The sequence below is a fragment of the Lates calcarifer genome, linkage group LG3, assembly GCF_001640805.2.
Source record: "Lates calcarifer isolate ASB-BC8 linkage group LG3, TLL_Latcal_v3, whole genome shotgun sequence".
Classification (NCBI taxonomy): Eukaryota; Metazoa; Chordata; class Actinopteri; family Centropomidae; genus Lates; species Lates calcarifer.
In genome coordinates this window covers 20,034,356-20,048,180 of record NC_066835.1, presented here as the reverse complement: position 1 = coordinate 20,048,180, position 13,825 = coordinate 20,034,356, and the positions used below count along the sequence as shown (strand labels likewise).

The 13,825-nt window shown below is 42.4% G+C and overlaps 1 protein-coding gene across 1 annotated transcript in view; it reads left to right on the top strand.

Moving 5' to 3' along the window:
- Positions 1-12,183, top strand: part of col11a2 (collagen, type XI, alpha 2) — a 45,060-nt gene extending 32,877 nt beyond the window's left edge. The window contains 41 exon segments of the mRNA XM_051068569.1: positions 98-151; positions 255-299; positions 434-487; positions 570-614; positions 809-862; positions 1,007-1,114; positions 1,581-1,634; positions 1,729-1,782; positions 1,931-1,975; positions 2,142-2,195; positions 2,451-2,495; positions 2,637-2,690; positions 2,818-2,871; positions 3,305-3,358; positions 3,486-3,683; positions 3,829-3,882; positions 4,029-4,136; positions 4,248-4,355; positions 4,483-4,536; positions 4,664-4,717; positions 4,922-5,029; positions 5,139-5,192; positions 5,300-5,353; positions 5,444-5,497; positions 5,619-5,672; positions 5,786-5,893; positions 5,993-6,046; positions 6,231-6,284; positions 6,374-6,427; positions 6,880-6,933; positions 7,026-7,133; positions 7,230-7,283; positions 7,523-7,684; positions 7,796-7,849; positions 8,013-8,048; positions 8,163-8,216; positions 8,316-8,601; positions 8,858-8,970; positions 9,151-9,219; positions 9,349-9,585; positions 9,829-12,183. Coding sequence (XP_050924526.1) covers positions 98-151; positions 255-299; positions 434-487; positions 570-614; positions 809-862; positions 1,007-1,114; positions 1,581-1,634; positions 1,729-1,782; positions 1,931-1,975; positions 2,142-2,195; positions 2,451-2,495; positions 2,637-2,690; positions 2,818-2,871; positions 3,305-3,358; positions 3,486-3,683; positions 3,829-3,882; positions 4,029-4,136; positions 4,248-4,355; positions 4,483-4,536; positions 4,664-4,717; positions 4,922-5,029; positions 5,139-5,192; positions 5,300-5,353; positions 5,444-5,497; positions 5,619-5,672; positions 5,786-5,893; positions 5,993-6,046; positions 6,231-6,284; positions 6,374-6,427; positions 6,880-6,933; positions 7,026-7,133; positions 7,230-7,283; positions 7,523-7,684; positions 7,796-7,849; positions 8,013-8,048; positions 8,163-8,216; positions 8,316-8,601; positions 8,858-8,970; positions 9,151-9,219; positions 9,349-9,585; positions 9,829-9,975 — 3,318 coding nt within the window. The 3' untranslated portion in view covers positions 9,976-12,183.
- The last annotated feature ends 1,642 nt before the right edge of the window (positions 12,184-13,825 follow it).

Here is a 13,825-nt window from a genome sequence, read left to right as displayed (position 1 = left end):
TAATTTCATTCAGATTTGAAATATTTTAAATAAGAGTGTTTATGGGACCTTATATCCTCTAATGTATTTCACTCATGACCACCTTCTTTTCCATCAGGGTCCCACAGGAAAACCAGGTCTGCCAGGAATGCCTGGTGCTGATGGCCCTCCTGTACGTTTGTCTCTCCCTTTTTTATTTTTTTACATCGTTACAAGTTGAATTCACCAACACCAGATGTCCTTCATGAGGCTTGAGCTCTGTCTTCTCTTTTCAGGGTCACCCAGGAAAGGAGGGGCCTTCTGGCACCAAAGGAAACCAGGTGGGTGTCAGTCATAACCCATCACACAACATCGCTTTAATCTAACAAACTCAACTTGACTAATTAGATATGACTGTTGTAGTTGTTGACACCCAACATATTTACTTTAACATATTTATCGTGTTGTTGTGCAGGGTCCCAACGGTCCCCAGGGAGCTATTGGCTATCCTGGTCCTCGTGGCATCAAGGTCAGTACAGTTCATCTTTTCAGGTTTTGTATTGCATTCATATCTCTCTATCTGCTCTGATTATTTATTGCTTTGATTGCAGGGAGCTCAAGGAATCCGTGGTCTGAAGGGCCACAAGGGAGAGAAGGTAAGTGATTAATTACAGAATGATATTTCAAAAATATACATCACTCACTCAAGAAATATCATCTCTTAAATGACAGTTGCTCTGGTAATCTACACTAATATTACATTATTTATTTTAGCAAAATAAAAACAGGAAAGTTTCAGGTTCTTGCATAATATATGTTGATATATTGTTTTATGTGTTTGTGTTTCAAGGGAGAAGATGGTTTCCCTGGAATTAAAGGAGATTTTGGTGCCAAGGGAGAGAGGGTAAAATAGTTTAAGATGTGGTTTAACTGGCTGGTTGATTGGTTCATTAATGTAGTGATGGATGGATGGAGTGCTGGTCTGATTGATAAACTTTATATACTGTGTTGATTTATTCTGATGGTTTTGTTTATCTCCTGCTGACAGGGTGAGCTTGGAGTACCAGGGCCCAGAGGAGAGGATGGTCCAGAGGGGCCAAAGGGTCGCGTCGGACCCCCTGGTGAGATCGGACCAATTGGTCTGGTTGGAGAGAAGGTATGACCCGTTCAGTGATCACAAGATTACATGACTGGCTCTGAGTAACATGAGATGGGTTACAGATATTCTAAGGGGAATCATCGTTTTCTCTACAAATACAAATGCAGCTATTTCCCTCAAATTTACCAAGATAATTCCCATTTTCTTAAAAATAAGGGAAGGCTTCCTTTTTACATTAGAGGAAATGTAATGTGCTGCCCCCTTGTGGTTGTATATAAACTTGTGTGAAAGGGATGTGGAATTTATACATGAAAATGACTGTATTTTAGCCTTTTACTGACATACACATTTGAGTTTCTGCAAGACATTTTCCCTTCATTTTATTGCATGTTAATGTGACTGTAGCACAGTATCAGCTGCCTTTCATTATAGCATATATTCCCAGTTCTGTAATACAGTTTGTTGTTGACAGGTCAGTAATCTTTAACAACAATTGATTAATGATGTCATCATGGGATTCTAGGGTAAACTTGGTGTACCTGGACTTCCTGGATATCCTGGAAGACAAGGACCCAAGGTAAAAGAAACATTTACATCATTTATTCATTCATTCATGACTTCCGTTTTCACACTAAGCAGTGCTGATGTTGAGATGTTGATTTGTTTCTTAGGGATCTCTCGGATTCCCAGGATTCCCTGGTTCAAACGGCGAGAAGGGAACACGGGTAAGTGGATAGTTCTGTAGACGAATCAGATGCTTCAGCATTAATTATCCCTACACAAATAATCTTGACTGAACTCTAGATAACGTTGTGTTTCTAACGCACAGTTTACCTCTGTCTGAGTGAGTCTGTAATTGTTTCTGTTTTTCAGGGTCTTTCTGGCAAACCAGGACCAAGAGGACAAAGAGGACCAACGGTACCATTTCACATTCATTCATTCAATTTATAAAAGCTTTTCTGCTCAGAGGATGATGGTCTTTCTTCAACTCAAGCTGTTGATATAATTCATTTACACCACATTTGCATTTGTTTTGACCTCTGAAGGCTTTTCGTTAAGTACACTTATTGTTTGTGACCATCAGGGCCCCAGAGGGCAGAGAGGACCGAGGGGCGCAACCGGGAAACCAGGAGCAAAGGTTTGTCAATTTATCCAGATTATACTGAACTTGGATAGTTTGTTTTTTAGATTTAATAACTCAAACAATCAATAAAAATTCTTATCTTCAGAAAACTATTCTTTACCATCCCTCCTAAAACACTGGAGTCATTTATGTATTTTTTTTCTAGATCTTTGCCTCAGAATAACTTGGCTCAGAAGTGATGTGAAGCCTATGTAATAGAGTTTATGATTCAATTTTTATGTACTGTATCATCTCATTATTTCCCTCCAGGGAACTTCAGGAAGTGATGGCCCTCCTGGTCCTCCTGGAGAGAGGGTAAGCCCTTAATTTTCATGACCTGCCAGGTAGCAGAGATTACATTCAGACCTTGTGTCTCACATGACAAGATTTTCATAATATGGCTCTGTTTGATATTATCATATGTTCTTATTATATCACATGTTGTTGTCTCATCAGGGATTGCCTGGGCCTCAGGGAGCCAACGGTTTCCCCGGACCAAAGGGACCTCCTGTAAGAAAATGTTTTGGTACCACTTTCTCATAGACTGATTTGTTCAACGTGGGTTTAATGTTCCCTCTTTCTCTCTAATGGTGGAGATTTAATGAATATTTGATCCTTAATCAATGTTTCCTCACAGGGACCACCAGGAAAGGATGGACTGCCTGGACACCCCGGGCAGAGAGGAGAAGTTGTAAGTTGTTTTTTTTTCATTACTTTTAAAGGTTGTTTGGTGTTTTAATTTCTTTAAATTATTAAATTATGCACAGATGCAGTCACTCAGTTATAGATGTTTTTTACACAGTGGAAAAGAATATATCATTTATGTGCTTTACACCATTTTCTGTTGGTTTTAAAACTGGAAATTATTTGGTGACATCCTTTGGAGTTGTGGATAGTTATGTACTGAACAAGCTCTCTTTAGACATCTGCCAAACAGTCACAATAATCCTTAATAATCCCTAAATGTTCAGCTGTTTCTGATCATGTCATAAGCAAATATTATAATGCACAGTTCACCCTTTCCATTAGATACAGAAAAAGTTGAGTTGTTTTGACGATTGAGACAAGAGGAAGGAAGTTCAGTATTTAGTAGATTATCTGTTAACTGAGTTTATCTCCAACAGGGTTTCCAAGGTAAGATGGGTCCACCTGGGCCTCCTGGAGTTGTTGGACCTCAGGTAAGTTCCTTTATCATGGTGCATAATTCTCTCATCACTGATAAAATAAATTACATCAGTTTTCAGAACAACATCTTCCTCCTCCTTCTTTCCCTCTCCATCTCCATCTATTCCTCCAACCTCCCAGGGTCCATCAGGAGAGACCGGCCCCATGGGCGAGCGTGGCCACCCCGGACCCCCAGGTCCACCTGGAGAGCAGGGACTTCCTGGTCCCTCAGGAAAGGAGGGCACCAAGGGAGATCCTGGACCACCAGGAGGTCCTGGTAAAGATGGGCCCTCAGGACTGAGAGGCTTCCCCGGAGAGAGAGGACTGCCTGGAACCCCTGTGAGTATTTATGACCGAGATAAATACTGCATAGGCTGTCAAGATACTTTTAAGCTCAATAGAAATAAACTGACCTCTGGATAAAAGTGTGCAGCTGAGCTGAAGTGAAAAGTTACTGATTACTCCTTTTTGTCTTTTCTTCCAGGGAGGTGGAGGACTGAAGGGAAGTGAAGGACCTGCCGGACCTCCTGGACCTGCTGTACGTTTCAAACCATATGAGAAATTCATTTTCATAACATCCCAACTTAAACTAATGGATCATAACAGTAATATTTTGTTAATATACTGAAATCATTACAGTTTGTCAACAGAAGATGTAACTCAGTACTCATTGTATTTTTCTAGGGGTCTCCTGGTGAGAGGGGACCAGCTGGTACTGCTGGACCTGTTGGACCTCCTGGCAGACCAGGCCCTCAGGGGCCTCCAGGACCTGCTGGAGAGAAGGGAGTTCCTGTGAGTATTCTGGAAATTTGTATCCATTGTGCAGCAGTGTATTTAATTTGATGTACAAAAACACAAATATCAAATACTGACTCTCCTCTTTGACTCTTTTCTCCTGTTAAGGGCGAGAAAGGGCCAATTGGCCCAGCAGGTCGTGATGGAGTGCAGGGTCCCGTGGGTCTGCCTGGCCCTGCTGGACCACCTGGAGTACCTGGAGAGGACGGAGACAAGGCCAGTAACTCTGAGTACCTTATTAATCATCCAGAATAATGTCTCAATGTGGCTTGATGATCATTAATTTCATCAGTTTGTTTCAGACTTGCTGTTGTTGTAATGAGATGTTTCCTCGTTATTTCAGGGTGAGGTTGGAGAGCCTGGTCAGAAGGGCGCCAAGGGAGCGAAAGGAGAGCATGTGAGTGACAGTGACTTGTGTTTAAGCCCTAAGATTGATCAGAATTTCATTTTTGAATGTAAATTTTCTCACGATGCTGTTTCTCCGTTTATCGCTTCTATCGTCACTGTTTTTTGTGTGTTGGTAGGGTCCTCCTGGTCCACCTGGGCCAATGGGTCCCGTCGGTCAGCCTGGTCCTGCTGTAAGTTCAAACTTTAAATCTTTGAGGAAAAAAGTACTTGTTCCTGATTGAATTGATTGATGCGTTTGGTGGTAGTTGAGTTTCTGGGAAATAAAACCCATAACTTCCCATATGACAGAGACTTTTCCCTCTGTGCTAAGACACGTTCAGTCGCTATCATGAACAGCAGAAGATAATGTTTTCTGTTTATCCCCTGTGGTGCAGGGTGCTGATGGAGAGCTTGGACCAAGGGGCCAGCAGGGGCCTTTTGGAGCTAAAGGTGATGAAGGATCCAGAGGATTCCCAGGAGCCCCAGGACCAATCGGACTGCAGGTAAAAACCACAACATTTGTTTCAGAGGCAGATTCACTCAAATCTTTATGTTTTTATTTGTAGATTCTGAGATAAACAGAAATATTTACATGAAGTCTTTGTCCTGCAGGGATTGCCAGGACCACCAGGTGAGAAGGGAGAGACAGGAGATGTTGGACCTCTGGTGAGTTTCAGAAATAACTCATTACCATGATACCTGGTTCGGTGACTTCTTCTATCACAATGAATTCATACAGGATGATAAAATCACACCTCTCTTTATGTTTCCAGGGTCCTCCAGGTCCTCCAGGACCCCGCGGCCCTGCTGGGCCCAGTGGTGCTGATGTGAGTGATTCCAGCTCTTTCTTTTTTGCGACCATTTTGATGTAAATTATTAAATCCTTTTGTCTGAATTGTTTTGTATGTGTTTTTCAGGGTCCTCAAGGTCCTCCCGGTGGTTTGGGTAATCCTGGACCTCTTGGAGAGAAGGTACAGAGATAAAGAATTAAAGTGACGTTCCTGCATGAGTTTAACGGTGTCCAAAAAAAATCAAAACTGGACTCATTTCAACTTGTCCTGATAACTAAAAGAAATACTGCTTCCTCCACAGGGAGAGCCTGGTGAGGCTGGACCACCTGGAATTGTAGGAGAGCCTGGAAAGAAGGTGGGTGTCTGAGTGTCTAACACCTTATGGGTGGAGATATCAGGAGTCTGTGCCTTCACTGACTGATCAGTAGCGTCCATGAACTAACCAGGAGTTCTGTCTTCTGTCTCCAGGGTCCTCGTGGAGAGCGTGGAGAGAAGGGAGAGGCCGGACAACCTGGAACTGCTGGACCTGCTGGAGGACGAGGACGACCTGGAGACGACGGGCCCAAAGGAAACCCTGTATGACACCCACAACGAAATGAGCGCTAACAAACACAACCATAATCACATTAGGATGCAGATCAATGACTTAAGACGACTTCTTTTTTCTATCTTCAGGGTCCTGTTGGCTTCCCTGGTGATCCTGGTCCCCCTGGTGAGGTTGGACCCAGAGTGAGTATCTTTTGTTTAAGCAGCATATTAATAATATGCTCTGTTAGATTTCAAATATTTCAAAGCATGCTGTCTGTGGCTGCAGATCTCCTAATAGTTCAGTTTTCATATCCATGTTGTCTTGAGCTTTCTGCTTTTACTGAACAAGAAGAAAAACCACTGACCCTGATCTGCTTTACTTCAGGGTCAAGATGGCGCCAAGGGAGAGAGAGGAGAAGACGGCGAACCTGGAGAATCTGTAAGTCAAAAGATGCTGTAATGCAGATACGTGAGTGAAGTTTTCTAATAAGTGTCAGTCACATAAATCTTCCCTCTCTGCCTCTGCAGGGCTCCCCTGGACCTCCTGGTGAGAACGGACCTCCCGGGCCCCCAGGAAAGAGGGTAAGGTCACCCTCATCACCTGGTGCTACCAAGGAGCACTTTCCTATGAACAGCACATTGGCAGAATGAGTGAATTCCTCTATCGTGCATCCATTCGGCATCTTCCTCACAATGTAGTGGATAGGCGTTGCTGAATGTTGCAGGATAAAACCTGTTTCATCCAGTCAACCTTCACTGGATGCCCTGGAAGTGAAGAAGGAGCATCTTATTTTACAAATTCTTGCTCTTAGATCAACAGTACAGCAATTATGCAGTAGACATCCAATAAGAAGTGCAGACAGTGATGCTGTATTCAGTGTGTTAGACGAACCCCCTGAGGAGCTCTGAATGTTTGTTGTGCAGACATAAGCTAATGACCTTCATTTGATCTTTCTTGCTAAAGATTATGGAATTTGATATTACAGAATACAACTTATTTTGTGTTTGTAAATGTTACGTGTTTTATTTTCCAGGGTCCTGCTGGAACAAGAGGACCTGAGGGACGTCAGGGAGAGAAGGGAACCAAGGTGAGTCCAGAGCTGTGGTTCTACCCAGATCATCTGAGTGGAATAACGTAACAAAACATTTTAATCGTGTTTCTAATCATCATCATTTACAGGGAGACCCAGGTGCTGTTGGACCACCAGGTAAAACTGGCCCCGTCGGTCCCCAGGGCCCACCAGGAAAACCAGGAACAGAAGGTCTCAGAGGACTCCCAGGATCAGTGGTCAGTAATGCTTTTGCATGCTTTTTGCTTGTGTATACAACTTTTGTTGTTTGGTGTGTTGAATGGACACCTGCTAAATTTGCGTCTGTGTTCCAGGGTGAGCAAGGATCCCCAGGACCTGCTGGACAGAAAGGACCACCTGGACCTCTTGTAAGATAACAGTACCTCTTCATATTCATTCATACACCTCCTCTGCATTTTGACATGCAGTGCATTAAATTAAGTTGTAATGTTAGTTTTGATCAAACAGCAGCAATCAATCCTCCACCTCTCCCCCTCCCATCATCCCTCTCTCCCATCCTCTCTCTCTCCACCTCCTGTTTTTGATGGTTCTCGTCTCATCCCTGTCTTCTTCCTCTCTTCTTCTTTCTTTTCTTCACCTCCTGCAGGGTCCACCCGGTTTGCCCGGTCTGCGTGGAGATCCCGGTGCCAAGGGAGAGAAGGGACATCCAGGTCTTATTGGTCTCATTGGACCCCCAGGAGAGCAGGGAGAGAAGGGAGACCGAGGTCTGGCTGGTCCTCAGGGATCCTCCGGACCTAAAGGAGAGCCTGTAAGTCCAACCTCTGTCTGTTCTAGAGGGGCAGCTCATCCACCATTATTCACATTCATTATACAATAATATATGACATGTATTCTCACGTCATGTCTCGTGTTGTTATAGGGAATGCCTGGAGGCACTGGACCCATCGGCCCTGCTGGTCCTCCTGGTCTGCCTGTGAGTGCTTTTACTGTTTTATCACATCAGTATGTCTCACTGTCTTCTCCCTCTTGGCTCCAGTCACATGATGTTTTGAGTTTCACAGTAAATAGTAAGAGACAGCAGTGACACACTGAAGGACGACCACTATCATAACACTGAAGTCTCATATCTTTTCCAGGGTCCTCAAGGTATCAAAGGAGCTAAGGGTGCTACTGTGAGTATATTTTAAAAGTGTTTGTACCACAGCATGAATGAATTGTTCTCAAAATTACATTTTACTTTAATTTGATGTTGTAATGCTTTTCAAATATTTCCCCTGCTGTTTTAGGGAGGAGCTGGTCCAAAGGGAGAAAAGGGTGTACAGGGATCTCCTGGCCCTCCAGTAAGTATTTCGCTTTTCTTTGAATTTTTTAAACGCTCGTTCTTTGCACCTCACTGTTGATTGTCAATTAACTGATTCAAATGTAAACTTGCTTCCCAGGGCCCACCAGGTGAGGTCATTCAGCCCTTGCCCATCCAGAGAAGTCCCAAGTCCAAGCGCTCCATCGACGCCAGCCAGCTGCTCCCCGAGTCCGATCCTGACATGCCTGCATCTGATGCCGCTGGCACTGAGTTCCTGATGGGCAGTGAGGGCATGGAGGAAATCTTCGGCTCTCTCAACTCCCTTCGACAGGAGATCGAGACCATGCGTTTCCCTCTGGGCACCCAGGACAGCCCTGCCCGCACCTGTCAGGACCTGCACCTCAGCCAGCCAGACCTCAAAGACGGTAAAGAACCAAAATTTACTAGTCACCTTCTGAGAATAATGATTCCCCCATCGAGTGTCTGTCCTGTTGTTGACATAAAAGCGCTTCTTTTTTCATTAAATGGAACATTTATGCAAATTACAGACATCCTTATGCCAATAGAACAACATATAATCAATGAGCATTACACAAAAATGAATAGTGAATAGTTTTATCAATAAAAAAAATACTAAGAGATGTTTTCCACCTTTCTTTGTCCCTCTGTCACCCTCTGCAGGAGAGTACTGGATCGACCCCAACCAGGGCTGCTCCAGAGACTCCTTCAAGGTCTTCTGCAATTTCACCAATGGAGCAGAGACTTGCCTGTATCCCAGCAAGAGCATCAACACGGTCAGTCACCAAATCGGCAACACTAAAATTAAATATTCAAACTAACAAGATATGAGTGTTACAATGATTCAGTGGTCTTATTTTCTTACACAAGTTTATTTATTTATTGATTCCAAATCCATCATATCAAACTAAACATGTCTAACTGTAATATGTGATGTGGGCATTTCCTTTCTGCAGGTGAAGATGAGCTCCTGGGACAAAGAGACTCCAGGATCCTGGTACAGTCAGTTCACCACTGGTAGTAAGGTTAGTAACCCTGGCTAGTTAGACTTTTGTTTTTAGTTTATAATTCAGTCTATGCTTAAGTATTTTGTTCTCACATATATTTTTCCTCCCCCCTTTTCCTATATTACCTCCTCTTCCTCTTCCTCCCAGTTCTCCTATGTGGACTCTAATGGCGAGCCTGTGGGCGTGGTCCAGTTGGGCTTCCTGCGTCTCTTGAGCGTCCAGGCCCGCCAGAACTTCACCTACAACTGCCACCGCTCAGTGGCCTGGTCCGACAGAAGCGCCAAGAACAACTACGAGAGGGCGCTTCACCTCCAGGGTGCAAACGAGGAGGAGCTGAGCTACGAGACCAACCCTTACATCAAAGCCTTGGTCGATGGCTGCTCTGTGAGTTTACACACATAAATGGCTTCTGATGTTATTGACCTTCAAAAGCTGTTGGCATTAACAGGATGGTATGAAGCACTTAGCTTAAGACATTTGAGAATTTCCAGATTTGGTGGATTAGATGTTGTCTTCAAAAATAATAAAACACAACCATAGACAAACAATCTTTTCTCACAATTATGCCACATGTAAATATCTTGGTTCTGATTTCTGATGTCTCTTTCTCTGTGTCTCTCTCTGCAGTATCGTAAGGGCTTTGACAGGACAGTCCTGGAGATCAACACACCACAGGTGGAGCATCTTCCTCTGCTGGATATCAAAGTGTCAGACTTTGGGGAGAGCAACCAGCAGTTTGGCTTTGAAGTGGGACCTGTCTGTTTCCAAGGCTAAAAACACACATATACACACACCATGCAGAGAACAACACATGCAAATGCTCACACACACATGCACTTAGAGACACACTTATATATAATAAACATACATGCCCAGTAATTTGTAAATTAACTTGTAAATGATATGAAATACACACACAAACCCACAGACACACACACACTTACACACACAGATGCTGTTGTGAGACAAACACGCACTCACACTCAAGTACGTGCCTGGGGAAAGCAACATCCTCCCAACAATTAATGGACGTCAAAAAAAAAAAAAAAAAGAGGAGAGAAATAAAAAAAACTCGCGAAGAGGAGACCATCGCTCAGGCGAACAAACGCGAGAAAGGAAGAAAAAACCAGGAGAGAGTGTTCTTCGGAATAAAACAGTGTTTTCTTTACCAGCAGCGAAAGGGGCCGGCCTGAGAAAGAGAGCGCAAGCCGGCAACTTGAGGCCTGAAGCCCCCCGTCTCCGATCCCCCTCTCACTCTTCTCTCCTCCCCGCTGTCTCTCTTTTTTCCACTCATCTCACCTGCTCTACCTCCCCCCTCCTCCTCCCAAAAAAGGGTCACACTCAGACATCATTTCGATTTCTTTAATCCCACATTGACATTGCGAGCAGTTTGTTTGACAGTCACTTTTTTTTATGACAAGAGGCTCCATGATGTTTTGAACAGTTAAACTGTGTTGTGGTTCGTGGCCTTGGCGTTTGTGGGGCATTTATTCCTTTAGTCATTCAGATAAAAAGTTGCTGAGAATTGAAAGTTTTGAATCAACTTTTCATCTGTTTTGCATTTGCCAGCCAGAACTACTCATGAGCCACAAATCTAATCAAAACAGCAGACACCAAAACTGACAGGAAAATGACAGCCAGTAGTCACATAAACATTTGTGGCATCTCTGTAAGGGCTAACTTCTCTGTCTACTCCTGTAGTGACTTGTCAGTCATGTTGCTCACATTGGAAACACAGAGTAACTCTCAGCTCTTATCTTATTGCATCAAAAGGAACCAAAGAATTAATGCCACCAGTTTCCACCCAGAACAAAAAGAGGGAACTGACCAAATAATACCAGCAGGGTCCTGCTTGTCAGACTGATCTGTTCTTGTCTTGTTCAAACTGCCACCAAGTGAATTTTTACATTTTGTAATATTCTCCTTATGACCACCTTGCAGTTTTATTAAAACAGTCTAAAAATGTGATTCACAGCTCTAACTGACGATTTAAAAATCTTTCTGTTGATATGCAGTGAGGTCAGTGGAGTCCAGTGTGAAACAGGATTTATTATTTTTTAACTGGACAATCTGTCCTCAGCCCTGAGAGCAGCAGAAACTCTCTTCTGAACTGTTCATTTGTTAACATTGGACAAAACCTGCTGCGTGCAGTGAGGCAGGATAGAAGATGTGTCGATACCTGAACCAGTGAATTTAAAAGCCATTATTTTTGTAAACTGTGCTTAATGTGATGCTATTGTACTTGCATGTTACTGGTTCCTTTTAAAATGGCTGATGATTCTTCTTTAAATCATGGATCATGCTACCAGGGTCACGACCACAGTCCAGTATTTCCTGAGTCACTTTCTGGTTACTTTGATTTTTGTTTTCCATCCAGAACACATTTTCTGACTTTGCATCCAAGCACAGAACATCATCAGGGTTTAAATATGTACATCAGATTCAAAGTTCCCTCCTCTTTTTTCTGTAGCAGTGAATAAAAAGCATGCTTTACTGAAAGAAACTGTGTGGCAAGGTGCTAATTATACCAAATCATAAAAGTTTTAGTATTCACTTTGAGTCCTCCATTTTCTTTAGTCTCTTTTTTACAATTTCATGAAGCTTTTTACTGGGGAAAATGTGCATTACACTCCATTTGTACAGAAATAGTGATATTCTATTGTATTTATTTAAAACAAACAGGGTGCTTTGAGATTAAAAAAACAAGAACCACCAAATATTCCAGTCAAATGTGGTATATTTCATTTGTATTTATTTCCTGTAGCTGACACTTGAAGGTCAAGTGAAGCAAGTGACTTACATGTTAAACTCACTACCAGCCTGAGTAATGGTGCTTCTGTTCACGCCCTGTCCAAACTCCTTTTGTACAACCAAAGAATCTGTGGCCATATTTTATTGTAATATCCCTTTTTAGTGTTTTCATCAACTGTACTGTGCTGTTAAATTTTGCTTCCACTGTAATAATTAAATGGTGACTCTCCAGTTCTGTCACATTTCCTTGTCGTTGCTACTGTTTGACTTGGCGTATTATGGTTTCAGGCTCAGGTTATTGCTTATCTGGGCTTAGAAATGCAAATGCAGTTCACTCAGTCAGCTAAAAATACTGAAACACGATCCTCTGATCTTCTTAACTTCAATGTGAGACCACAGCGCGTAGGAGAAAGGCTGTGAGAGGGAGGGGACAACTCTGTCAGCCACCATGGGATTAAAAGTGATTCATAAGATTAATATTTGTAAGTATAAAGTGGCTATGGGGTGATATCATACTAGGGGTCTGGATTTATTTGTTTGTTTTGTTTTGTTTTTTTAATTTGTTTGTCTTTTTTTATATAGCAGGGAAACGGGGCGGGATAGCCAAAACCTAAAAATTAAAAAAAAAATCTGTCTTTGAGATTCTCCAGAGAGAATGACCTCAACTTTTGTTTGTTTTTATTGTGTTGAAGACGAACATTTCAACATAAAAAAATGGTGCTGAAAAGAGAAAAAAGTATTATTTTAAAATGTGTGTAAGTAATTTTTTTAAATTCCTGTTTCTGTAATATATAATCTTTTTAAAAAGAGCTGCTTGACTCTTGTTTTTCTTCCAAACCCCTCTCATCAGTAGTTCGCTTCGCCTTATTGTAAATAGCCACGGGACAACGCTGTTTCCCATTTATATAGACAATTTAAGTAGTCTTGAAAGTCAGTTTAGAGTTAGCAGCTAGCATGTCACCATAGAACTGCTTACAAATTGCCTTTTAATGCAGCTGTGTCTCCATTTTGGATCTTGATATGTGTTTATAGGTCGAATTTTGGCTGGTAAACGCAACTGTTCAACTTCTGTTCAAGAGGAGCAAGTTGTTCTTTTCATAGCAGCTGCAAGAGACATACATTTTAATTTTATTTTGTTGAAATAAATGTTTTTTCTTCATCTCTGAATGGTTGTGTTTCAAAATCTAACGCTTTTGAGAAAAATTACACACAACAAACTAAACTGTGGTGGCGCTTGGCTCAGGGGGAATTTACTGTTGCATAATCTTTGGGATTGTGGGCCCAGTTTTCAAAAACCTAATCTGCACATTTAACTGTGTTGTGAAAACCAGCATCCCCTGACACACAGCTCATGATGAAAAACAGAGACTGTTGTGGTTTATAATAAAATCAGGTTCAGTTTTGAATGGCCTGTTAAACATGTCCAATAGTAGATGCCTGCAACATCTAAAGATGAAGAGTTCAGTGGTTCGAGCCCTGTTCAGTACTTTAACTTTCAACAAATTACTAAAATTCCAAATGAATTGTATAAAAGCACTCAGAGAACGAAGACAATGTAAAGAGGCATTACAGTCCATTCGACCAATCAGAAACGAAACAGGCAGTCATCTGACCAATCAGCGTTTTGTCTGTCGACGTTGGTTGACGTATGACGTCATTTCCCTTGCGCCACTGCAGAGAGAGGAGAGCACACAGAGAAACTAAGCCGGAGAAAACAATGAAACTACAGAATAAACTACTGTTTGTGTTCGCTTCGGTTTGTTTGCACTGAGAGAAAGTTAATCTCAGGAGAAGTCCGGATGCTAAGACAACCTTTGGAGCTGCTCTTGTTCAACAGAGTGAGGCTGAACGCTGAACACACCTGCGGCGCGGA